The sequence below is a fragment of the Hypanus sabinus genome, chromosome 31, assembly GCF_030144855.1.
Source record: "Hypanus sabinus isolate sHypSab1 chromosome 31, sHypSab1.hap1, whole genome shotgun sequence".
NCBI classification, from domain to species: domain Eukaryota; kingdom Metazoa; phylum Chordata; class Chondrichthyes; order Myliobatiformes; family Dasyatidae; genus Hypanus; species Hypanus sabinus.
In genome coordinates, this window is record NC_082736.1 from 32,890,658 (window position 1) to 32,918,075 (window position 27,418).

General features: G+C 45.8%; 1 protein-coding gene and 1 long non-coding RNA gene across 4 annotated transcripts; one reads left to right on the forward strand and one right to left on the reverse strand.

Moving 5' to 3' along the window:
• Positions 1–10,314: 10,314 nt before the first annotated feature.
• LOC132383673 (uncharacterized) lies at positions 10,315–16,781 on the reverse strand. 2 transcript variants are annotated; one of them, XR_009508752.1, is made up of 3 exons: positions 16,086–16,240; positions 15,774–15,968; positions 10,315–10,542 (listed from the first exon to the last, which is right to left on the reverse strand). It is a non-coding gene; the product is annotated as an uncharacterized LOC132383673 (long non-coding RNA). The 2 variants fall into 2 exon arrangements; XR_009508751.1 differs by having other exon boundaries at positions 15,774–16,781.
• A 943-nt stretch (positions 16,782–17,724) lies between these two features.
• Positions 17,725–25,924, forward strand: LOC132383675 (phospholipase A and acyltransferase 3-like). 2 transcript variants are annotated; one of them, XM_059954866.1, is made up of 5 exons: positions 17,725–18,480; positions 18,598–18,792; positions 24,185–24,290; positions 24,421–24,686; positions 25,668–25,924. In XM_059954866.1, the coding sequence occupies exons 2-5, from the start codon at positions 18,778–18,780 to the stop codon at positions 25,821–25,823; spliced, it is 543 nt and encodes a 180-aa protein (XP_059810849.1). In that variant the 5' UTR covers positions 17,725–18,480; positions 18,598–18,777; the 3' UTR covers positions 25,824–25,924. The 2 variants fall into 2 exon arrangements, with proteins under 2 accessions (XP_059810849.1, XP_059810848.1); XM_059954865.1 differs by having other exon boundaries at positions 17,725–18,792.
• Positions 25,925–27,418: the final 1,494 nt, after the last annotated feature.

The window sequence follows — 27,418 nt, forward strand, 5'->3', positions numbered from 1 at the left end:
AAGAGAGAAATGAAAGAAGAGATTGAACGGATGAAATACTTGAGAGAGGAAAAGGAGTATGAGGAGTTTCGGTTATACCATAGAAATAAACAGACTAGAAAAGAAAGTGGCTCATCAGGGCAGGAAGAGATGAGGCATTCAAGACGAAGTGGAAAAAGGATAGGAGATGAGAACACAAGAGAGAAGGGAATCAAGCACGAGTATGGATCATGAGGAGTCCCTGCCACAGGTGAACAGACATGGACAGGAAGAAAGAGAAGGTGACTCATTGGAGGAGCAAGAGTTAAGTGGAGAGAGAGAGGATGTGAGAATTTGTGGGGAAGAGGTAGGAGGCAGAAGCCCAGAAGAGCAGAAGGAGGCAGTGGGGGAGCGACTTGCGGAAGTAGAGAGAGAGCCAGGTAAGTTACTGAGAGGGAATTGCCAGAAGAGATGAGAAAAATACTCCAGGGGCCAACCAAGTATTGAATCAAGACAGAAAGGAAGGATTCCACAAGGAGACCGAGGGAAGAAGAGAACCCCGGAGACATTTGTGTGGGAGGCAGTAAAGACATACCCTGAGACAGATGGGGAGTCAGGTGAGGAGGAGAGCCAGGGCTGGTGGGAAGGAGGAGGAAGAATGATGCCGTTGTTAGTAAAAGGATCAGGACACGTGCATCCCTTGGGGATCCCAGGACCTAGAAGGGCTGAAAAACACTGCCCAATCTACATGAAGGAGCAGGGAAATGGATTAGAGCCTTTGAAGAAGAAACGGCGGGACGATTATTGGCTATGGGAGATTTGAAGGCACTAATGATAAGGTTGATGGGAACCTCCAAATTTAATGAACATGGAAATGGCTGGCATAGTAAACTCGAACAGTCCAAGAACTGATGGAGACGGGTTTGACAGAGTGAGGCAGAGGGTATGGCAGGCCCTCAGAAAGCTTTATCCACCCAAAGTGGACCCCAAAGCCTTAAAAGGGGATCCACTGGGAGACACTGAAAACCCAGCAGCCTACGTAGAAAACCAGTTGAAAAGGTGGAGACTGGAGACTGAGCAAGAGGTGGAGAATAGCTTATTCATGACCTCACTGTTCTGACATAGCATTTTGGATGCAATGCCTCCACAAGTAAAATCCAAACTGGAAGAAGTGGTTGGGCTAACGTCAAAGACCCCACAAGAACTTAGCGACCACGTAGTTCATGCGGTTGAGAAATACCAGAAAGACAAACAAAGGTTGGCTGAGCAGCAGGAAGAGGTGCAAAGAAAGTTAATACAAATGCAGCTCGAAGAGCTCAGAAAGAAGGAAAAAGAGAAAAACAAAAAGATTCTGCCAGCTACCACCGGTACGAGTACAGCCATCGAATTGGACAAAGCACTGCTATATGGAGGAACCGATCATACTGTAAGACAAGGGCTGGAAAACCCCATGCCAATATCGTCTTTGGAGGAGCATTCCCACAAATGCCCTATCAGGAACAGACTAAATTCAAACAGCCCAGACAGGACTGGAAGTCCCAAGGAGGGGGACAGAGGAGCTATAGGCAGAGGGGACCAGTGAGGAGATGGGGGAAAGAGAGGTAGAGAGATTGTGCTGGGGATGTAATCAGCCAGGTCACATGAGAAGAGATAGTCTGTTTACACCATGGCCTGACACACACCAGCAGGAGCCGATAAGAAGGGAACTAAAGTTTAGCCAAGGACCAGCCCCCACAGGCCCAAGCGGACCTGTGAACCCCTATGCGAGGTATTAGGGGTGCCCCGAGAGCTCGAGTGGGAAGGGACATTACCCAACGATAACAAGAGAGGCAGACGAGGAACCCATTGTTCAGGTTATGTTAGAAGGGCAACTGACACCAATGATGATAGATACTGGAGCCACGCACACTTGTGTACAGCCACAGTATGCCCTTCACCTTCCCATGTCAGGAAAGTTTATTAAGACGGTAGGGTTCTCGGGGAAAACACAGTTGACTCAGTGCACGGCTCCAGTGCGGTTGAAAATGGGAAATAAAGGAATTGTTTTGCCGGTGCTAGTATTTAAAGGAACTCCGATTAATTTGTTAGGCACAGATGCCTTATTGAAACTGGAATTAAAATTAGAATGCACCAGAAATGGGCTGAGTGTGGAAAGAGCAGGGGCTGAATTGATAGTGCGAGAAGACAAGAAGGCTAATGTCTTTTGGATAGGAGACGTTGCAGATCAGATTCAGGAAACCTGGGAAAAATGGAAAAAGGGCATGCAGGCTATATTACCCAGGGCTGTAATGCCCAAATCTGAGCTACATTGTACAGTGATTTTTGACGAGACTCAGAACGGGGAATTAGAGGAGAGATGGCACCTGGAGGTATGTACCCAACAGCACCTGGAAGGGGAGGCTGTGGTAATTGGAAAGCAAGGGGCAGCTTTACAAGTTAAGTGGAACACCTTTTTAGAAAAATGGTACAGGATACCGGAGGCTGCGCCCCATGTAACATTGTTGGTAAACAAGGGATATCAGTCTAAAGACCTAGGACCCTTAGTTAAGAGTGTTGAAACCGTAACAGTGTGGAGGAAAATCACATCAGAGGTGTGGAGATCAGAAGACAACAATTGCTTTAAAATAATGGTAAGTGTAGATATGGTAGGGACAGTGAGAGAGGTTGAAATAACTCCCCAACCACACCTGCCCTTGCTGGGAAAGGAAAGAGGCCAGCAGAAAGATAAAAGGTTAGATGAGTTGCCATCTATTCTGTGGTCACAGCATGACACGGACGTAGGGAAAATAAAAACAGCTAGTCCGGTGGAAGTAAGGCTGAAAAGGGGAGCAATTCCACCGAGACCACAATACCCTCTAAGACAAGAAGCAGAAGAGGGAATAGCATTGACAGTGATGGTGTTACTTGAAATAGGGGTGCTTAAAAGAACAAATAGTCCATGCAATACCCCGTTGCTGCCGGTCTTAAAAGCAGATAAATCTAAGTGGAGATTGGTGCATGATTTGAAGCGGTAAATGATGTGGTAGAGGACTGGCCAGCGGTAGTCCCCAACCCACACACGCTTTTGACTAATGTTCCACCAGAAGCAAGTTACTTTTCAGTGATTGATTTGTGTTCGGCTTTCTTCAGCATTCCTCTAGCCGATCAGTGTCAGTATCTTATTGCATTTACTTACAGAGGTGCTCAGTATACCTATACCAGAATGCCGCAAGGATTTAAACATTCACCACACGTTTTTAATCAGGTGTTGAAGGCAGACCTAGAGGGCATACCATTGGAAAGTACATTGTTACAGTATGTGGATGACCTGTTGATTTGCTCCCACAGTGAGGAACAGTGTGAGCAGGACACTATAACTCTGTTAGAGAAGCTGGTGCACGGAGGACATAAAGTATCCAAAAAGAAACTGCAATTTTGCACGCAGCAAGAGGAATACTTAGGCAGGGTAATATCCAAGGGAGTGAAGGCCAGATCAGATTGGGGCAATAACTAAGGCCCCCAAACCCCAGACTGTAGGACAGATGATGACGTTTTTGGGAATGGCAGGGTACAGCTCAGATTGGATAGGAGAATATGCTGAGATTGTGGCACCTTTGAGAAAGATAATGAAAGAAGCAGGACATACAAATTTGAAGAATGGCTTACAGTGGAATGGAGAGGCAGAGATAGCTTTCAATACTATTAAGCAGGAATTGCAGTCAGCACCAGCATTAGCTTTGCCTGACTACGAGAAGGTTTTTTTGTATGTATCTAACCGACAGGAGGGTTATGTCACAGCAGTTCTAACACAAGAGACAGGTACAGGAAAAGCAAAGCAGCCGATAGCATACTACAGTACGAGACTAGATGAGGTGGCTCAGGGGTATCCACCCTGTTATCAGGGATTGGCGCCGCTGTACTATGCATATGAAAAGGCATCATCTGTAACCCTGGGCTATCCTGTGACTCTGTACACACACCACAAAGTAGCAGAATTGCTGGAAAGAGGGAAATTTGTGTTGACGCCAGCCAGGATAGCAGAGTATCAGATGCTATTGACATTTCCAGATATAACTATACAGAGATGCACTACCAGTAATATAGCCAATTTTGTCCCTTTGGGCTATGAAGGAGAACCCCATGATTGTGTAGGGAAGACGATGGCATTTGCCAAATTAAGAGCAGATTTACAATCAGAACCACTGGAGGATGCAGATAAAAAGGTTCTGTTCATAGATGGCTCTTGTTATAGGGATTATGATGGAAATCATGCAGGGTTCTCAGTAGTGCAGCAGGATCAGTCGAGCTATAAGATTATTAGAATGGAGTCCTGTCCCCAACCGTGTTCCGCTCAACTAGCGGAAATCAAAGCCCTGACAGCTGCGTGTGAAATGATGGAAGGTGAGAAAGTAGACATCTATACAGATTCGGCATATGCCCATGGAGTATGCCATTTGTTTGGGGCAGTGTGGAAGCAGAGAGGTTTTAAAAAAAGTAATGGAGATCCCATACAACATTGTCAGCAAATTCTAGACTTAATAAAAGCCATAATGAAACCTAAAGCATTGGCTATAGTAAAATGCCAGGCATATAAAAAGGGAAGTGATGTAATAACAAAGGGAAATCAAGCTGCGGACGAGCCAGCCAGAAAAGTGTCTGGGTGTACATCAGCTGTCATTGCCCCCCAGGTAAGCCTAACTCCAGAACCTGAGGTAGAGGACCTAATTGAAATACAAGGTCAGGCAACTTTGGCAGAACAGACAATGTGGAGAAAAAGGGGGGCCAAGAAGAACCCGGAAGGCTTGTGGTGCACGGAAGACGGTTTGTTGGTAGCACCCACCCCTCTACTGACGTTTCTGATTTCAGAAGCGCATGGGATGGACCATTGTGCAAGGGGGGAAGTGATACAGAAAATAAAGAAGGATGGCTTTTGGTCACCTTATTTACAGGCTTCAGTGGACTTTGTCTTGTCACAGTGTGAGGTATGCGCACAGAATAATGTTCGAAAGGGAATTACAACCCCAATAGGTCACATTCCTGTACCTGAAGGACCATTTAAACATCTAGTGATCAATTACGTAGACATGATAAAGACAGTGAGAGGGAAAAGATACATGCTGGTAGTAATTGATCAATTTAGCAGATGGGTGGAGATCAAGGGGCAAAGACGGTGGTAAAATTTCTGACAAATGAAGTCATCCCAAGGTTTGGAATACCGACAGAAGTTAGCTCAGACAATGGTTCAGCTTTTATCCAGAAAGTGGTCAATCTGATACTACAGGCGCTGAGGATAAAGCAAAGATTTGAATGTGTATACCACCCTCAGTCGCAGAGCATGGTAGAAAGAATTAATGGAACCCTATTATTGCACCATTCCAGAATCTGCCTCCCTATCTGTTCCTTGAGGTCTTTGTTACTATTGGGTGGGGTCTATAAAAACACCCAGTAGCATTATTGCCCTCTTCCTGTTTCTGACTTTCACCCACAATGATTCAATAGACAATCCCTCCATGACTTCCTCCTTTTTTGCAGCTGTGATGCTATCCCCGATTAGCAATGCCACTCTCCCACCTCTTTTGCCTCCCTCCCTGTCCTTTTTGAAATATCTAAAGCTTGGCACACGTAGCAGCCATTCCTGCTCCTAATTCATCCAAACCTTTGTAATGGCTACAACATCACAGATCTACATATCGATCCATGCTCTAAGTTCATCTGTCTTGCTCATGATACTCTTTGTATTAAAATAGACACAACTCAAACCATACGGCTGAGTGCTTCTTTATCATCTACGCATCCTTCCTCATAAACTCCCTAGTTGTGTGACAACCACCCATCCTCTTTGGTTCCCACCTCTTCAAATCTGGTTTAAACCCTCCCCTATAGCATTAGCAAACATCCCTCCCAGGATATAGTGGTTCTCCTCCAGATCAGGTGCAACCCGACCCACTTGTACCGGTCATCCCTTCCCCAGAAAAGATTCCAATGATCCAAGTGTAACTCCTGCTATGACTAGCGACTTAATATAGGGAGTGATAACCCCTGGCCCAGCCAAACTTAAGAAATCTCGTTTTGGTGGATGTCGTGCGATGCATCCCGTTACAAATCAGTACCCTGAAATAAACAGTACACCATATGCGATTAAATGATTAAGCTTTCTGATTCTTACTTTGACTTGTAGCCTCCGTTAGTCTCGATAGACCGTGGATTTGTGCCTTGGAAAGTTTCCAGGGTGCAAGCCTGGGCAGGGTTTTATTTAATGGAAGACCGGCAGTTGCCCAAGCTGCAAATCTCCCCTCTCCATGCCACCGATGTTGTCCAAGGGAAGGGCATTAGATTTAACTATATGGTTAGTAAAGAAACAAAAAAGGGGCCCAATCTTATTATCAGTCTGTTGCGCAAAGTTGGAGCTCACTAATAAGTCGATCGTTCACCAACGACCTCCTCAGATCGTCGCTGCTTCGCTCCGAGTCCACCCCGTCCGGCGGTCTACCAGATCTCTCCATTCGCACCTTCTCTCCTCACCTCTCCCCGCAAAAGCCCATGTAGGCGGGTTTCTTCTTTCTTTATGTTACTGCATGTGTTAATCAAAATGGCTTCTTTGTTTGTTAATGGTAAAAATGCTTCTTTGTTATGCTAACTGGTGAGAGAGTGCTTTTCTCGAAGCTTGTTTGGGTTATTATTGCTGATAATGGGAATTGTATTCTTTTGTTAACCAATTGGGATAGATGTTATTCTCTCTTCTGGGTCTGTAAGCTATTGTTGGTGGGCTTTAGGTGAGTCAGCACGAGGGGCTGAGAGAGAGAGTACGCAATGCTGTAAGCTGGGCGATGGAACGGACCCTGAGCGGGGGTCCAAGGCCAGGGCTTTCGGTGAGGAGAGGAGACAAAGTCAGAAGTGCCGAGGGCACTTGGTTGATTACTTCGGGTGGTCCTAAGCTACGAGTCGAGGAGGTCTGAGGGGATCGAATGGTGGCCAGGAGACTTCGTTAATTGAGCTCCAATGGTTGTGCACAAACTGGTTTGGACTTTGATAAGTTTGGCGCCTTTTACTTTTCCTTTTATATTGTATCTCTATTAAGTACATATTTCCAGTAAGATCTATAATGTGAACTCATTTAATCGCATATGGTGTACTGTCTGTTATTTGGCGTATTGGGGACATCACACGGCATCCACACAAGCTGATTACCCAGTTGGGCGGGGCCGAAGGATGGAAGCGAGCTGAGCGAGCCTGAGGCTTACCAGGGAGTTACACCCGCAAAACTCTCCTTCCAGATTCACAAGACAGAGCAACAAAATCCTAATTGGTTAACATGCATACCACAACCCTGTTATCTCCAGCCATAATCCAAATATTGCTGCTACAGAGAAACCATTACCTCAGCAGTGAACATTACAAGAAACCATTACATTAGCCTTAGCAGTGAAACTTTACAGAGAAGCCGTTACAGTGCACACAAAGTGCACTGCAGATGTTGTGGTCAAATCAAGACGTGCTAAAAAGCTGGATGAACTCAGCAGGTTGGGCAGCATCCATTGAAAGAAGCAGTCAACGGATGCTGCCCGACCTGTTGAGTTCATCTTGCTTTTTTGTAGCCATAACAGTGCGTTACACAAGAACTGGAAACCCTACCCCCTGCACCATCTCCTCAACCACTCATTCTGTGCTATCTTCCTGTTCTAACCTTAACTAGCTAGAGGCACTGGCACTAATCCTGAGATTACCAACTTGGAGGTCCTGCTCTTCAGCCTCCTTCCTGACTCCCTAAACGTACTGTGTAGGACCTCTACCCCTCTCCTACCTCTGTCATTGGTACCAACATGTACCACCACCTCTGGCTGTTTGCTCTTCATGAATATTCTGTAACCACTCAGAGACATCCTGGATGCTAGCACCCGGGAGGCAACATAATATCCTGGTGTCTCTTTTGTTGTTGCAGATTTTACAATTTGTCCCCCTAATCATTGAATCCCCTGTGATTATTGCCCCGCCTGACTTCACCCTACCCTTCTGAGGCTCAGAGCAGACCACATTGCTATTGGTCTGGCTGTTGCTGCCTTGCCCAGATAGGTCATCCCCCCTCCCCACCGCCCCAGAGTATCCAAAGGGTACCGGAGCCCTTTTTTGGAACGGCAGAGTAGACTCAATGGGCTGAATGGCCTAATTCTGCTCCTATGGCTTATGTTTTACAAAGTGAACTTATGACTGCCTAATAAAATCTTAGGCAAACTCACCTGTTGCTGAGGGGAATGGCCACAGGGGTGTCTTGTACTGACTTCCTTCTCACTTTACCTCTCTCTGTGTTCTCCCATCTACTCCCTGAATTCTGCACTCTGGGTGTAACCACCTGCTCAAGAGTTGTATCTGTCAATTGTTCTGCCTCCCGGGTGATCCTAAGTTCATCCAACTCCAGCTCCAGCACTATACTATGGCATCCAAGACCAAATTCACTAACCTGTTTCTTTGGCCTTAGCCTCTTGAGTTAAAGCCTGATGCTCCTACTCTCACTGCTGGCCCACTCCCAACAATGGCCTGTACTTTTATTTAATTTACAGTGCTCTGCTCCCCATGCTGATTAAACCTCTGGAACATCCGAAGGCCTGCAAAGCTCTCCTTTATACTAGCTTTGCCGACCTGCAAGTAAACTTGTTGAAATGCTCTGCTCCCGATGCTGATTGGACGTCTGCAACTCCAACGTTGTGTGTGAAAATCCCATTAAGTGCATGTGGTGAATGATATGTCCTCTGGGGACCTCCCCATTGTGCCTACCCCCAAGCCCCAAGAGGCATTTGTTAAGCCAGAGTATGGTGAATCTGTGTTCGTTGCCTCAGGTCAAGTCTTTACATATATTTAAGGCAGAGGTTGATGGATTCTTGATTGATAAATGGATACAGGGAGAAGGCAGGAGATTGGGGCTGAGAGGAAAAATAGATCAGCAATCATGAAATGGTGGAGCAGACTCAATAAGCCAAGTGGCCTAATTCTGCACCTTTATCTTATGGGCTTGGTCATCCATTCATATTCCATGATTAGTTAACTCTAACCTTAACCCCACTCCCCACACCAAATGAGTGAGTCAAATATTTTACTCCAAATACACTCAGTGGCACTTTATTACAATACAACTGTACGTCTGGTTAATGCAAATATCTAATCAGCCAATTACGTGGCAGTGACTCGATGCTTAAAAGTATGCAGATATGGTCAAGAGATTCAGTTGGTGATCAGACCAAACATTGGAATGGGGGATTAAATGTGATCTAAGTGATACAGAAACTGCTGATCTCCTGGGATTTTCACGCACAACAGTCTCTAGAGTTTACCGAGAGTGGTGTGAAAATCAAAAAACATCCAGTGAGTGGCAGTTCTGAGGGTGAAAACACCTTGTTAATGAGAGAGGTCAGAGGAGAATGGCCAGACTGGTTCAAGCGGACAGGAATCACACGTTACAACATCAGTGTGCAGAAAGGCACCTATGAACTCACTTTCAAGGATTCTTCATCTCATGTTGTCCATATTTATTATTTACTGCATTTTTATTATTACTTACCCTCTTTTTGTATTTGCACAATTTGTTGCCTTTTTTACAGCGGTGGTTTGTCCATCTAGTCGTGTGTGGCTTTTTCATTGATCCTGTGTTGTTTACTGTGAACACTTGCAAGAAAATGTTTCTCAGGGTTGTATATGATACAGAATCAACATGAATGTTTCAGAAGGTGATTGAAGGAATATCTGAAAGGGAAAAATTTCCACAGCTGTATGGAAAGGGAAGGACGTGGATCTGACTGGCCTTCAACGAGCCGGCACATGAACTGTGGGCTGAATGGCACACCCCAGTTGATAATGAATATACAGATTCTCTTGAGACCAACAAAATAGTCAACAGTTGACAATTTCTGTTGTTGGAGTCTAATCAGTTGTGGTTGATTCCTTGGAGAGCTCATGGCCCTCTCTAAGCCCTTATTGTTACAAGAGCTTTGCTGAGAGCAGAGAGGCATTGTGGGAACAGCCTCTTTCATACCCAAGGATAAGATGCAAACCAAGAGAAGGTGCAACACCCAACGACAGAGGCATCTCTACCAATGGATGACATTGAAACTCTCCTGTCTTCCCACATCTAGTCTTTTCCCTGCTTTTGCCATGCCTCACAGAGTTGAATGTTCATAATTCCCAGAATGTGACTTCCCATTCCCTCCCATGCCCCCCCCCCCCGCTTACGTAGCACTGAGGATATCAAGGCAGACTTGATGTGCAATGGTTTTGGTTCTGAAATCTGTCCAGTGGTCCACAGCAGTGCTGTAATGGGAGCCAGTCAACCTGATGAGGATCTGAAGGAAGGTACCAGATTTCCGATATTACAATAGTGACGACAACTCAGTTAATTAAATTCTTTATTTAGAGTGTTGGTTCATGTTTGCACCAGCCCAGCACCCTGTTACTCATCAGTAACTGCATTCAGCGCCATATTTTTGAAATCATTTGTCCAACTTTGCGACCAACGTAAATAGTGGCAGCAACTGCAGCAACAGCGACAGCAGGTTTCACTACGGCAGTAGCACCAGCAACGATAATAATGGTTGCACCAGCGGTAACAATCGAATGAACCTGTGATAGAAGATTTAACAGATGATAAGAATAGATTGTACAGTAAAACCATTTCAAGTGACTCTGATCCCAACTTACATCATTGATGACATGACCTCTGACACCTCCCTCTGTTGCCTCAGTCTCCCTCTCCCTTTATTACCATTCCAGGAAACAACAAAGCATGCAGTGAAGCAACACACACAAAATGCTGGTGGAACGCAGCAGGCCAGTCAGCATCTATAGGGAGAAGCACTGTCAACGTTTCGGGCCAAGACCCTTCGTCAGGACTAACTGAAAGGAAAGATAGTAAGAAATTTGAAAGGAGGAGGGGGAGGGGGAAATGCGAAATGGTGGGAGAAGACCGGAGGGGGAGGGGTGAAGCTGAGAGCTGGAAAGGTGATTGGCGAAAGTGATACAGAGCTGGAGAAGGGAATGGATTATGGAACAGGAGGCCTAGGGAAAAAGAAAGGGGGAGGGGAGCACCAGAGAGAGATGGAGAACAGGCAGAGTGATGGACAGAAAGAAAGAAAAAAAAGGGGGGAAATAAATAAATCAGGGATGGGTAAGAAGGGGAGGAGGGGCATTAACGGAAGTTAGAGAAGTCAATGTTCATGCCATCAGGTTGGAGGCTACCCAGATGGAATATAAGGTGTTGTTCCTCCAACCTGAGTGTGGCTTCATCTTGACAGTAGAGAAGGCCATGGAAAGACATATCAGAATGGGAATGGGACGTGGAATTAAAATGTGTGGCCACTGGGAGATCCTGTTTCCTCTGGTGGACAGAGCATAGGTGTTCAGCGAAATGGTCTCCCAGTCTGCGTCGGGTCTCACCAATATATAAAAGGCCACACCTAGAGCACCGGACGCAGTATACCACACCAGCCGACTCACAGGTGAAGTCTCGCCTCACCTGGAAGGACTGTCTGGGGCTCTGAATGGTGGGGAGGGTGGAAGTGTAAGGGCAGGTGTAACATTTGTTCCACTTACAAAGATAAGTGCCAGCAGGGAGATCGGTGGGAAGGGATGGGGGGGGGGACACAAATGGACAAGGGAGTCGCATAGGGAGCGATCCCTGCGGAAAGCAGAGGGTGGGGAGGGAAAGATGTGCTTGGTAGTGGGATCCCGTTGGAGGTGGCGAAAGTTACGGAGAATCATACGTTGGACCCGGAGGCTGGTGGGGTGGTAGGTAAGGACGAGGGGAACCCTATCCCGTGGGGTTGCGGGTGGATGGGGTGAGGGCAGATGTGTGGGAAATGGGAGAGATGTGTTTGAGAGGAGAGTTGATGGTGGACGAAGGGAAGCCCCTTTGTTTAAAAAAGGAAGACATTTCCTTCATCCTAGAATGAAAAGCCTCATCCTGAGAGCAGATGTGGCAGAGATGGAGGAATTGCGAGAAAGGGATGGCATTTTTGCAAGGGACAGGGTGGGAAGAGGAATAGTCCAGGTAGCTGTGAGAGCCTGTAGGCTTACAGTAGATATCAGTAGATAAGCCGTCTCCAGAGATGGAGACAGAAAGATCAAGAAAGGGGAGGGAGGTGTCGGAATGGTAAATTTGAGGGAAGGGTGAAAGTTGGAGGCAAAGTTAATGAAGTCGACGAGCTCAGCATGTGTGCAGGAGGCAGCACCAATGCAGTCGTCGATGTAGTGAAGGAAAAGAGGGGGACAGATACCCGTATAGGCTTGGAACATAGACTGTTCCATAAAGCCAACAAAAAGGCAGGCATAGCTGGGAACCATGCAGGTGCCCATGGCTACATCTTTGGTTTAGAGGAAGTGGGAGTAGCCAAAGAAGAAATTATTGAGAGTAAGAACTAATTCTGCTAGATGGAGGAGAGTGGAATTGGTTAGGTCTGGAATCCAAAAAGAAGTGAAGAGCTTTGAGACCGTCTGGGTGGGGGATGGAGGTATATAGGGACTGGATGTCCATGGTGAATATAAGGCGGTGAAGGCCAGGGAACTTAAAATCATTGAAAAAATTCTAAGCGTGAGAAATGTCACGAACATAGGTGGGAAGAGATTGAATAAGGGGGGATAAGACAGTGTCAAGGTATGCAGAAATGAGTTCGGTGGCGCAGGAGCAATCTGAGACAATAGGTCTATCTGGACAGGCAGATTTGTGGATCTTGGGTAGGAGGTAGAAACGGCAAGTGCGGGGTGTGGGAACTATGAGGTTGGTGGCAGTGGATGGGAGATCCCCAGAGCTGATAAGGTTGGTGATGGTGTGGGAGACAGTGGCCTGGTGCTCCTTAGTGTGGTCATGATCGAGGGGTAAATAAGAGGAGGTATCAGCGAGTTGTCACTGTGCCTCAGCCAGGTAGAGGTCAGTACGCCTGACTACAACAGCACCCCCTTTATCAGCGGGTTTTATAGAAAGGTTGGGATTGGTGTGGAGGGAGTGGAGAGCAGAGCGTTCAGAAAGAGTGAGGTTGGAGTCGGAACAAGGTGTGGTGAAGTCAAGACGGTTGATGTCCTGTCAGCAATTAGCAATAAAGAGATCCAGAGCAGGCAGAAGACCAGAGCTTCCCTTCTTCCACCATCAACTCTGCTCTCAAACGCATCTCTCCCATTCCCCGCACATCTGCCCTCACCCCATCCACCCACCACCCCACTCGGGATAGGGTTCTCCTTGTCCTTACCTACCACCCCACCAGCCTCCGGGTCCCACGTATAATTTTCTGTAACTTCCGCCACCTCCAACGGGATCCCACTACCAAGCACATCTTTCCCTCCCCCCCTGCTTTCCGCAAGGATCTCTCCCTATGTGACTCCCTTGTCCACTCGTCCCCTCCCCCCCCATCCCTTCACACCAATCTCCCTCCTGGCTCTTATCCTTGTAAGCGGAACAAGTGCTACACCTGCCCTAACACTTTCTCCCTCACCACCATTCAGGGCCCCAGACAGTCCTTCCAGGTGAGGCGACACCTCACCTGTGAGTCGGCTGGTGTGGTATACTGTGTCCGGTGCTCCCGGTGTGGCCTTTTATATATTGGTGAAACCTGACACAGACTGGGAGACCATTTCACTGAACACCTATGCTCGGTCCGCCAGAGAATGCAGGATCTCCCAGTGGCTACACATTTTAATTCCTCGTCCCATTCCCATTCTGATATGTCTATCCATGGCCTTCTCTACTGTCAAAATGAAGCCACACTCAGATCGGAGGAACAACACCTTATGTAGTGCCTGGGTAGTCTCCAATCTAATGGCTTGAACTTTGACTTCTCTAACTTCCGTTAATGCCCCACCTCCCCTTCTTACCCCATCCCTGATTTATTTATTTTTCCCCCTCCCTTTTTTTTCCTCTCTCTGTCCATCACTCTGCCTGTTCTCCATCTTCCTCTGGTGCTCCCCTCCCCCTTTCTTTCTCCCTCGGCCTCCTGTCCCATGATCCTTTCCCTTCTCCAGCTCTGTATCCCTTTTGCCAATCACCTTTCCGGCTCTCAGCTTCACCCCACCCCCCTCCGGTCTTCTCCTAACGTTTCGCATTTCCCCCTCCCCCTCCTCCTTTCAAATCTCTTACTATCTTTCTTTTCAGTTAGTCCTGACGGAGGATCTCGGCCCGAAACGTTGACAGTGCTTCTCTCTATAGATGCTGCCTGGCCTGCTGCGTTCCACCAGCATTTTGTGTGTGCTGCTTGAATTTCCAGCATCTGCAGATTTCCTCATGAAGCATGCAGTGAGTCTGGTGTTGGTTGTGAGTTAGTTATTGGAAGGTATTCTGAGGGACAGTTTGTATCAATATTTGGATAAACACAATGAGATTTGAGCTTCTGGGCCTTTGGGAAGTTTGAATAGATTAGGACTTTGTGCCCTGGAGGGCAGCATAATGAGAGGTTATCTTCTAGAGGTAAAGGGGGTATTATATGGGTCAGCATAACATGGAGGGCTGAAGGGCCTGTACTGTGCTGTATTCTATGGTTCTATGCAAGCAGCCTCTTTCCCCTCAGGTTGGGTGAGAGTAGAACCATCGATGATCGGTTTGGGGTGAATGTTGAAATATTTAAGGGGAATCTCAGGAGGAACTTCTTCACTTAGTGGATAGTAGAATGAGCTGCCAGTGGAAGTTGCAGTGCTAGGCTCAATTGTAATGCTGAAGAGAAGTTTGGATGGGACATTCTCCAGGTACGGGTAGATGGGACTGGGCAGAAGATCAGGTCTGCATGGACTAAATTGGACAAAAGGCCATCTGTCACTGTGTATTGGTAATAACATCCCGTCCTCCATAGCAATAAACACAAGCACACTTAAAACATGTGTGTTTAGTCTATTTTCTTCTCTCTCTGTATGTATGGCTTTCAGCTCAAATGTCATCTAGAAATTCACCAATAATACCCGTGTTGTTGTTAATATCTTGGATGATGATGACAGGAGTGAGATAGATCAGCTGGTTGAATGCATTTAACTTAAGAAAGACCGATGAATTGATTGTGGACTTCAGGAGGGGGAAATCAGGGGAAGTCACACCAGTCCTCATTGAGGAGTCAGTGGTGGAAAGGGTGAGCAGCTTCATGTTCTGGAATATCGTTATCTCAGAGAATCTGCCTTGGCTCGTTTATGCTGATGAATGCACATTTCATTAGCACTTGGCACACAAGTACACCCCACCCCTACAACCCACACACACATACACACAGAGATTAAATCTTGCCCACATCTTTTTCCAGGGCTTCCCTCTCCCTTCTATGTGTTTCCTTCAATTAACCCTTACCCCAGCTGATTCCCCCAGTCCCCTCCTTCCCAGAATTGTCCCATTTACTCCCCATCTCTATGAACCTCTTACCCCTCTGCCCTGCAGTGTCCTCTCCAGCACCCCCAAATCCACGTTCCCACTGACTCAACCCTGTCCAGTCTCTGAGGCCGCCCACTAAATGCCGCTGTTTGCCCTTCTCAGGGCTGTTTGCCGATCACTGATCACAGCTGGCACTACCTCGTCCATTGTCTCAGCAGCCATGTTATTCCCAAGGCCACTTGGAGTCAAGGAAACCCTCAGGGAAATCTCTAGCAAAGGTGCTGGAGTTACGCAGCGGGTCAGACAGCATTCATTGAGGATAATGCCAGTGGACATTTTGTATCGAGAGCTTTCATCAGGAAAATCTCCCTCTGTGTCCAGTCCGACCTGTTGTCAGCAGATTCAAGTTTCCCTGTACTCTACACGTATCTGACTGAGGGAGACGGGTGTGTCTGACATCGATAACTGGGAACCTGACTGGTGACCAAAGTTCAGTTAAAAACATTTCAAAGGAACTTACATTTAGATTCGGCATTTTCACTGCGAACGTCCTCTGATTTTCACAACACTTCAGATTAGAATGTACCTTTCTTCTGAAAGTTACTGGTTTCTATCCTTTGTGCACTACGTTTGCAACTTGCTTTCGCTTTCACTCGTGAAACTTCCTGTCCAGCCTGTTTCTAATCCCGTTGTATTGGTGCAATGAAGTGTTTAGCTGCAGTGATATTAAATGTAAATAGCATCTTGTATTCATTATTAACAAGATAATCACATGAGTTGCACCCAATCTTGAGAGAGAGAGATTTCAATTCCCTGAGCATCTTATTTTCACCTTGTTAGTCCAGTCCCTGTCCACCTCCATCCCCCACCAGGAAAGCATCAAAGGAGGAGGAGAAAATGGGGACGCGATGCATCTCTCTGGAGATGGACATCTGTTCCGTGTTAAATAGGGGAACCGTGCACAATTCTGATTTGATGGAGGCAGATGTGAGAGCGTGGAGGAACATTTGGAGAAACTTCTGAAATGCCCGCTTCGCTGCTGCTGCGGGGTCCGGAATCTCCGGAGGAGAAGGCCCCTGTGGTGAACTATGTGCCTGTCTGGACACACCCCCTTCTGACTGCTCCTGTGGCTCCTCCCACAGGCCCTGTAGAAAGGCGATTCAGGTCTAATCTTCTGCCTCATTCTCCAGGATGTAATATGATGGTCACTCACTGCTGGTTCCTTCTTCAGTCAATAAAAGCCGATATCTCGCCTTACGTCTCAGTGTGAGTTATTGATGGTGCATCAGCCCCGAGACCTCGGCTTTGCTTGTTTCGGCGGCCGGGACGAGGTCGATGGCGCTCGGGAGGTTGTATCGGAGGGGCTGGTCGGAGGCTGGAAGTTTTCGGATGGAGTCTGCTGTCATCTGGTGCTTCCGAGGCATTGTCAGTGCTGGAAGATTATGGCAGGGAGAGTTCTCCCGTTTGCTGCCTGATATCGGGACTACTGGAGTCGATCGGGACTTGAGACGTTTTAAACCGTGTCCATGGTCTGCATCTATCGAATTACGGTATTGCTTTGCACTGCTGTAACTATATATAATGATTTTGTGGGTTTTTGTCAATGTGAGTTTTTGGATTGTCCTGTTTTTAGTGATATCACTCTGAAGGAACATTGTATCATTTCTTAATGCATGTAGACATTTCTAAATGACAATAAACGAGGACTGAATATCCTCATAATCTAATCTACACTTCTTTCTGCACACCAGACCCAACCAGTTCCCCTCCACCACCACTCTCCTCCATCTGGCAGAACGTACCCTCACTCTTAATAATTTCTCCTTTGGCTCCTCCCACTTCCTTCAAACAAAAGGTGTAGCCATGGGCACTCGATGGGTCCAGGCTGTGCCTGTCTGTTTGTGGTTTCGTGAAACAGTCTGTGTTCCAAGCCTACACTCTGCCTCCAGAGATAGAGACATTGAGAAAGGGGAGGGAGGTGTCTGAAATAGACCAGGTAAATTTGAGGGCAGGGTGGAAGTTGGAGGCAAAGTTGATGAAGACAACGGGATCAGTATGGGTGCAGGAAGCAGCACCGTGCAGTCGTTGATGTCGCATAGGAAAAGAGGGGAAGTGACACCGGTGTAGGCTTGGAACACAGACTGTTTCACGAAACCACAAACAGACAGGCACAGCCTGGACCCATCGAGTGCCCATGGCTACACCTTTTGTTTGAAGGAAGTGGGAGGAGCCAAAGGAGAAATTATTAAGAGTGAGGGTACGTTCTGCCAGATGGAGGAGAGTGGTGGTGGAGGGGAACTGGTTGGGTCTGGTGTGCAGAAAGAAGTGTAGATTAGATTATGAGGATATTCAGTCCTCGTTTATTGTCATTTAGAAATGTCTACATGCATTAAGAAATGATACAATGTTCCTTCAGAGTGATATCACTAAAAACAGGACAATCCAAAAACTCACATTGACAAAAACCCACAAAATCATTATATATAGTTACAGCAGTGCAAAGCAATACCGTAATTCGATAGACGCAGACCATGGACACGGTTTAAAACGTCTCAAGTCCCGATCGACTCCAGTAGTCCCGATATCAGGCAGCAAACGGGAGAACTCTCCCTGCCATAATCTTCCAGCACTGACAATGCCTCGGAAGCACCAGATGACAGCAGACTCCATCCGAAAACTTCCAGCCTCCGACCAGCCCCTCCGATACAACCTCCCGAGCGCCATCGACCTCGTCCCGGCCGCCGAAACAAGCAAAGCCGAGGTCTCGGGGCTGATGCACCATCAATAACTCACACTGAGACGTAAGGCGAGATATCGGCTTTTATTGACTGAAGAAGGAACCAGCAGTGAGTGACCATCATATTACATCCTGGAGAATGAGGCAGAAGATTAGACCTGAATCGCCTTTCTACAGGGCCTGTGGGAGGAGCCACAGGAGCAGTCAGAAGGGGGTGTGTCCAGACAGGCACATAGTTCACCACAGGGGCCTTCTCCTCCGGAGATTCCGGACCCCGCAGCAGCAGCGAAGCGGGCATTTCAGAAGTTTCTCCAGATGTTCCTCCACGCTCTCACATCTGCCTCCATCAAATCAGAATTGTGCACGGTTCCCCTATTTAACACGGAACAGATGTCCATCTCCAGAGAGATGCATCGCGTCCCCATTTTCTCCTCCTCCTTTGATGCTTTCCTGGTGGGGGATGGAGGTGGACAGGGACTGGACTAACAAGGTGAAAATAAGATGCTCAGGGAATTGAAATCTCTCTCTCTCAAGATTGGGTGCAACTCATGTGATTATCTTGTTAATAATGAATACAAGATGCTATTTACATTTAATATCACTGCAGCTAAACACTTCATTGCACCAATACAACGGGATTAGAAACAGGCTGGACAGGAAGTTTCACGAGTGAAAGCGAAAGCAAGTTGCAAACGTAGTGCACAAAGGATAGAAACCAGTAACTTTCAGAAGAAAGGTACATTCTAATCTGAAGTGTTGTGAAAATCAGAGGACGTTCGCAGTGAAAATGCCGAATCTAAATGTAAGTTCCTTTGAAATGTTTTTAACTGAACTTTGGTCACCAGTCAGGTTCCCAGTTATCGATGTCAGACACACCCGTCTCCCTCAGTCAGATACGTGTAGAGTACAGGGAAACTTGAATCTGCTGACAACAGGTCGGACTGGACACAGAGGGAGATTTTCCTGATGAAAGCTCTCGATACAAAATGTCCACTGGCATTATCCTCAATGAATGCTGTCTGACCCGCTGCGTAACTCCAGCACCTTTGCTAGAGATTTCCCTGAGGGTTTCCTTGACTCCAAGTGGCTTTGGGAATAACATGGCTGCTGAGACAATGGACGAAGTGGTGGCCCCTGTGATCAGTGATCGGCAAACAGCCCTGAGAAGGGCAAACAGCAGCGACTGATGGGCAGCCTCAGAGAGTGAACAGGGCTGAGTTGGTGGGAATGTGGATGTGGGGATGCTGGAGAGGATGCTGCAGGGTAGAGGGGGAAGAGGTTCATAGAGATGGGGAGTAAATGGGACAATTCTGGGAGGGAGGGGACTGGGGAAATCAGCTGGGGGAAGGGTTAATTGAAGGAAACACATAGAAGGGAGAGGGGAGCCCTCGAAAAAGATGTGGGCAAGATTGTGAATCTCTGTGTGTGTGGGGTGAGACATCTGTCTCTGTGAGACGTTGTTCTTGTGTGCCATGTTTATACTTAAGAGTCTATGAACCACACACACACACACACACACACACACACACACACACACACACACTCACTCACTCACTCACTCTGTTACCTTTATTAATAACTACCTGAATATTATTTTAGTCTGATCTTATATCAGTGGCAACCCTCGGTCCAGGCAAACAGCCCACATATCGAGTGGAGAAAAGTTCCTTTGGTCACGGCATTAGTTTATGTGGGAGGGGGAATGCACTACATCCCTGGGACTTGATCAGTGTGCTGTGCCGAAGTACCGTGGGTTGTGGCGGGTGATTCACAAAGTCCTAGAGAAAGTCAGTTTTGGCTCCTCTCTGGCATTAGATTTGTGAATTTCTTGCATTAAAAAGCAAAATCAAGTCCAAACTCATGCCAAGAATAAAACAAGTACTTTGAGAAGAAACAGATATTCCATCTGTAGCGGTGTTCAAAGTGAATATGTCAAGTCGAAAGCTAAGTTTGTTAGAAACATTTTTTAATCTCAACTTCAGTCACCAGGCTGTTGTGTTCCTGCTTATTGATAAAGAGATTCCACAGGTGCTGGAAATCCAGGACAACTCACAAAAAAAATGTGTGTTCTCGGCCCAAAACATCAACAGTTCGTTAATTTGCATCAATGTTGCCTGACCTGCTGAATTGCTCCAGAATTTTGTGTGTGTTGCTCCCAGATAGTGATGCCAGCCAGATCTGAGTCCGCCAGTTAGGAAATGGCTGAGGTCCACCCGCCAACAGGGAGACCAGAATCTGTTGACAATAGGCGGGACTAGATGTAGTTGGATATTTTCCTGTAGTTTTCTTTGCTCTCATGCCATGTTCAGGTGATGAATCAGAATCAGGATTATTATCAGTGACACAGTTCAGGAACAGTTCCATCACCGAACTGTTCCCACAACCTATGGACTCACTTTCAGGAACTAATCTCACGTTCCTGATATTTATTGCATATTTATTTATTATTTATTTCAATAGGTACATTTAAAATCAGAGAAATGTATACAATATACCATGCGAAGTTCTTATTTCAGACATTTCCTTTTTCCTTCGCAGCATATTTCCCTTTTCCTTTTGCACTTGCACAATTTGTTGTCTTTTGCACGTTCTCTCTAAAAAAGGACTTTAGAGGGCTGGTGAAGCAGAGTGAGTAATGTAAAGGGGCAGATTTGTCAAGAATGAGTAGGTGGCCAACATCCTGAATGAAATGGAGGGATAGCCAAAGTACAAAGTAAATTTATTATCGAAGCACACATATGTCACCGAGATTCATTTTTGTGCAGGCATTCACAGTAGAACAATGAAATACAATAGAATCAATGAAAATCCACACACAAATCAAGACGGACAAACAATCAATGTGCAAATGAAGACAAACTGGACAGATACAATAAAACAAGTGATAACAACTCACTTAATGGATATATCCATTCCATACACAAACAACATACAATAAGTGAACAACACTCGAAAAATGCTGAATTTGGTCACCTACCTGCAGGTAAGATGAAAATGAGATTGAAAGAACGTAGAGAAAATTTACAAGGATGTTGCTGACACACGCAAAACACTGGAGGAACTCAGCAGGCCAGGCAGCATCTGTGGGGGAGAAAGTACATTTGACATTTTGGGCCAAGACCCAAGGCCGTTGCTGAGTCTGGAGGACCTGAGTGAAATGGAAAGGTTGAACAGATTAGGACTCTATTCCTCAGAACGTAGAAGATTGAGTGGAGATTTGATTCAGTAATACAAAATTATGAGGGGTATAGTAGGGTAAATGCAAGCAGGATTTTTCCACTGAGGTTGGATGAGACTACAACCAGAGGTCATGGATTAAAGGTGAGAAGTTTAAGGGGGACATGAGGGGAAACTTCTGCACTCTGAGGTTGGTGAGAGAGCGGAATGAGCTGACAGCGGAGGTGGTGCATGTAAGCTCAATTGCAACATTTAAGGGAAGTTTGGATAGGTACATGGATGGGAGGGGTCTGGAGGGCTATGGTCCAGGTGCAGGTTGATGGGAGTAGGCAGTTTAAGAGGTTTCAGCATGGACTAGATGGGCCGAAGGATCTGTTCCTTGACTGTACTTTTCCATGACTCTAAAAGAGGAAATTGAATGACTACAGACCATGAACAGGGTATACATTGTCCTGATAGTAATTTCAACAACTGGTATCATCCCAAAGTCACTACACAATGGCATTAAAGAATTAGGTCTACACAGTAATATTGATATAAACCTTCAGAAAAGCCACAATACTAAACACCACTAGAACAGAACAAAAGCTCCTAGCAATTGAGAAATGAGCGTGCTTAGCCATGACTGTACCAGCTTGAGCAGAGAAAAGATTCGAAAAATATAATAATAGTAAATAAGTAATGCAATAATACTGAGAATAGGAGTATTGGAGACCTTGAAAGTGAGACCATAGATTGTTGAGTCAGCTCAGAGTTGAAGGACACTAATGATTAGGGGACTGATGTACAGAGACATTTGGTCACTGCTTACGTCTGTGACGGAGAGGAAAGACACAATCCCCTCCCTCCCCAGGGTGGGGAAGCTTTTATGAGAAGCCTCACTTCAAGCAGTGAGAGGCTACACTAATTGAATAAGCAAGGCAACAACTAAATTTCACACTAAAATCAAACATTTGGATTTAATTTCCAATCTTGCTATTGTTCAAACATATCTCGGACCCCTTGTTTCTTCCAGGTTCACCTCTGTCTCTATTTCCGAGATTCTGGTTTCAAGTTCAAAGTAAATTTATTGTCAAAGTACATATATGTCACCATATACAACCCAGAGATTCATGTTCTTGCGGGCATACTCAATAAATCCACCCTAGAATAATAACCATCACAGAATCAATGAAAGAACACTTGGGCATTCAAACAGTGTTGACAAAAAAAGATAACAAACTGTGAACATAGAGAAATAAAAGAATAATAATTATAGAAACACAATAAATATGAAGAACATGAGATGAAGAGTCCTTGAAAGTGAGTCCATAGGTTGTGGGTCATTTTAATGATGGGGCCAGTGAGGTTGAATGAAGTTATCTCTTTTACTTCAAGAACCTGTTGGTTGAGGGGCAAGAACTGTTCCTGAACCTGGTCACGTGGTCCTGAGGCTCCTGCACCTTCCTCCTGATGGCAGCAGTGTGAAGACAGTAAGTCCTGGGTGGTGGGTCTTTGATGACGGATGCTGCTTTCTTTCCCGAGACAGCGTTTCATGTAGATGTGCTCAATGGTGGGGAGGGCTTTACCCGTGATGGACTGGGCTGTATCCCCTACTTTTTGTAGGATTTTCCATTCAAGGACATCAGTATTTCCATACCAGGCTGTAGTGGAGTCAGTCAATATACACTGCACCAAATATCTATAGAAGTTTGTCAGACTTTTAGATGTCATTCGAAACCTTGCAAACTCCCAAGGAGAGGCTCTGCCACGCTTTCCTCATAATAATAACACCAAATTTAAAATTGCTAACCCTCTCTACCTCTGATCCTCTGAGGAGGACTGGCTCATGGACCTCTGATTTCCTTCCTCTCAAGTCAATAATCAGCTTCTTTATCTTGATGACAATGAGTGAGGTTGTTGTTGTGGCACCACTCTACCTACCTATATGCAGATTCATCACCACCTTTGATTCAGCGTACAACAATAGCATCATCAGCAGACTTGAATGTGGCATTGGAGCTGTGCTTAGCTACACAGTCATGTAAAGTGAGTAGAGCAGGTGCTAAGCACACAGCCTTGTGGTGCACCTGTACTGTTGGAAGATGTGAAGGAGATGTTGTTGCCAATCCGAACTGACTGGGTCTGCAAGTGAGGAAATCCAGGATCCAATTGAACAGAAGGTATTGGACCAAGGACTTGGAGCTTATTGATCAGTTTTGTTGGGATGATAATATTGAATGTTGAGTTGAAGTTGACAAAGAACATCTTGGTGTATGATGGAACATCTTGATGTTCCAGGTTTGAGTGAAGAGCCAATGAGATGGCATCTGCTGTGGACCTGTTGCTTCAGTAAGGAAATTGGAGAGGATCCAAGTAATTTCTCAGACAGGAGTTGATATGTTGACATGATGAGTTTTAATACCTCTCAAAACACTTCATCAATGTGGATCTAAGTGCTATTGGACACCATATTCTTCCTAGGCACCAGTTTCATTGAAACCAACCAATGGACAGGGAATGCCTTCCTTAAACCCATCTGCCACAATCTGATCCTTCCTGTACATTGATAAGGCAATCCGTAATTCCTGGGCAGAGTCACTTATAATGCTGATAATCGTGGATCAGCAGACAGCTGCAATTATTTTCCTGACCAGAAGTGACGATCAGCTGAGAAACACTCACAATGACAAGTGAAATACTTACCTGCTTCTCAAGTGGCCGGGACACCAGGAATCACCAGGAATGGCGATTATTTTGCCGTACAATTAGCAGGCTCATCTAAATTACTTCCATCCATTTCAGACCCCACAATCCTGGAAAGGTAAAGCAGCCTTGGAGACATTGCAGCACAGATTCACCGGGAAAATAGGCATAGAGAGAGACCAGAATGACCTGCAGATTCGGTATGCAATCCTGCAAGCCCAGACTCAAGTTATTGTTTGGTGACCTAACCACTAGAATCCATAGATCAATAAATAAATACATTTTCAAATATCCACTACTGCTTTCTAATGTGACCCCTGCCTCATTTCCAGCCTTCCCCTCATCCACAACCTGGAGACTTGATTGAAATATCCCGGAGTGGATTTAAACATTGGGCCATCTACATTGGAGGTGGGGATGTCGTACATTTAACTTCAGGTAAATGCTACTGATTTTTTCTCCTATTGAACATATCTTGGATTGAAGCAATCTCTGTCATATTTCATTTAATTGGCACTGTGGGCTTGATCAGGTTCAGTAAAACAAAACCCTTTCACATTTGTTCTAGATGGAGCAAGTGTGGCTGTGTCTATTGGATATTCTAGTTCTACAGACATTGCTGTGGTTAAGAAAGAGCCTCTTGCTAGGGTCACTGGAAATGATCGCTGGTGCATCAACAACAATTCAGACAGAATCTGGAGACCCCTTCCCCCTGCTGAGATCGTAAAAAGGGCAAAATCAAAAATTGGAAAAAAAATTAACTACAAAGTATTGGAAGCAAATTGCGAGCACTTTGTTAATTTGGTTCGTTATGGAAAAAATATATCATATCAGGTAAGTGCATAGCATGATTTGGTGAGGTGGTTTGGGGGCATATTTCTCCCACCCAGCAGCTATCTAAATATACAGGACATGTTACGGGGGGGGGGGGGGGTTCGATGTTTAAAGGCTTTATGAAACAAGAATGGCAAGGAGATTCCACTCAGTCCACTAGGGTTCGGGTTGGAGAAAAAGTTGGACCAGAATCAGAATCACAATGAATATCACTGACTGGGATGGTATCAAATTGTGTCGCCCTATGGCAGGAGTACAGTGCAAAGACACAAAAATGACCAAAGTAGAACATAGAAGGAACAGCACAGGAACAGGTCATTCAGCCCAAACACTCTGCCTAAATAATTAAATTAGTAATCAAATGGCCAACTAAACTTTTCCTTCTACCTACACAGCGTCCACATGTCCTGCCACTTCCTTCACAATCATGTGTCAATCTCAATGCTCCTATTGTTTGTGCCATGACCACCCCTGCAGTACATGCCAGTGATGGAACTGACTGAGTCAACATCATTCTGTACCCTCTTGTGACCCTGCACATTGGAACCACCGTAGCAGGGGGGCAATGTTACCGATGTGAATGTTCACCACCATGTAACGGTAGAAATTTGTAAGAGTCTTTGGTGATATGTGAAATCTACTAATGGAGCTGCTGATGTGCCTTCTTCTTGAAGCCGCTCACCCTTTCCACTGGTGACCCCTCAATGAGAACTGGTGTGTGTTCGCCTGACTTTATCTCCCAGAAGTCCGATTATCAGTTCATTGGTCTGACCGACGTTGGGTGCAAGGCTGTCGTCGCTGTGACACCACTCAACCAGCTGATCTGTCTCACAGCTGTAGGTCTCCTTGGTGCCAGATGAGATTCTGACAACAGTGGTACTGTTGGCTAATTTATAGATAGTGTTTGAGCTGTGCCTCCACCAGTCACTTGAAACTGTTTTATTGCATTTTTACTGTAATTTGTGTGATCTTTATCCACAGGTTATTGTTTCTATTGGAGGTTCCATAGGTGGATTTATTGGTAGCTGTGTTTTTGGCGCATTGGCTCTGCCAACTGCTCCTGTAGTTGCTGCTGGTGTTGTTGGTGTTGCTGCTGGGATTTTCATTGCTGATCATATTTATTCAAGACGGCACTGAAGGTAACTGCTGATGCGTAAAGGAGGTGCTGGGCTGGTGTAAACAGGAACCAACAGTCCATAAATAAAGAATCTAATTAACTCCATTGACTGAGTTGTCGTCGCTGTTGCAATATCGGAAATCTGGTACCTTTGGGTCGACTGGTTCCAAATACAGTCGTACGATGGTCCACGTGGATAGATTTTAAAACCCAATCCATGGCTCAACAAGTCCACCCTTTCCACCCGATCGAATGTGTTAAGGAACCGGAATTCCAGCTCGATGAGCTTCATACAGGAACTGGAGGAAGTGATTGATAGGAGCTACAGGGAAGTAGTCACCTCTAAGATGTAGGAGGCAGACAAATAGTTGTAGGAGACTGTCAGGAGAGGGAAGGGAAATGGGCAGCCAGTGCAGAGTACCCGTGTGGCTGTTTCCTCAACAATAAGTATACATCATTTCAGATACTGTTGAGAAGGTCGACCTACCGGGGGGCTGCAGTGACCAGGACACTAGCATGGAATCTGGAGCTGTGGCTCAGAAAGAAAAGGAGTCAAAGAGAACTGGAATATTGATTTGGGGATTCCATAATTACAGGAGTAGACATGATATCCTGTGGATGTGATGGAGACATTCCAGTAGGTATATTACCCTCCCAGGTGCCAGGGTCAGGGATGTTTCACATTAGGTCTAAGATATTCTTAAGAGGAAGGGTTAGCAGCCAGAAGTCAAAGTTCAAGTAAATTTATTACCAAAGCTCATATATATCACCATATATAACATTTTCTCATGGGCGTACTCAATAAACCCATAATAGAATAATAACCATCATGTAATCAATAAAAGACTGCACCAACCTGTTCAACCAGTGTGCAAAAAGCAACACTGTGCAAATATATAAATTAATAAATAAGAAATAAATATCAGGAACATGAGATAAAGAGTCTTTGGAGGTAAGTCCATAGGTTGTGGGTACATTTCAATGATGGGGCAAGTGAAGTTGAATGAAGTTATCCCTTTTGGTTCAAGAGCCCAATGGTTGAGGGGAAATAACTGTTCCTGAGCCTGATGGTGTGAGTCCCAAGGCTCAAGAGCTTTCTGACTGATGACAGCAGTGAGAAGAGAGCATGTCCTGGGTGGTGGGGTCCCTGATGAGGGGTCCTGCTGTAATGCACCATATATAGTAGATGTTCTCAGTGGTGGGGGGTGCTTTATCCATGATGAACTGGGCCATATTCACTACATACTGCAGGATTTACCGTTCAAGGGCATTGGTGTTTCCATACCAAGCTGTGATGCAGCCAGTCAACATACTCTTCACTACACATCTACAGAAGTGTGTCGAAGTTTTAGACATCATGCTGAATCTTTACAGACTCCTAAGGAAGTAGAGGAGCTGTTGTGATTTCTTCATGATTGCAGTTATACGCCGGGCCCATATTGGCACCAATGACATAGGTAAGAAAAGTGAGGAGGCCCCGAAGAGAGAATATGGGCTGGGTAGAAAGCAGAAAAGCTGGACCTCCAAGGTAGCAAACTCTGCAATGCTGCCTGTGCCACATGCCACTGAGGGTAAGAATAGGGCAATTTGGCAGATGAATGCATGACTGAGAAAC

Bases quoted from the DNA above. Each gene is read 5' to 3' on its own strand.
- LOC132383675 (XM_059954865.1), top strand. The intron at 24,291-24,420 runs GTAAATGCTACT...CATTTGTTCTAG, and splicing joins TGTCGTACATTTAACTTCAG to ATGGAGCAAGTGTGGCTGTG. The intron at 24,687-25,667 runs GTAAGTGCATAG...CTTTATCCACAG, and splicing joins GAAAAAATATATCATATCAG to GTTATTGTTTCTATTGGAGG.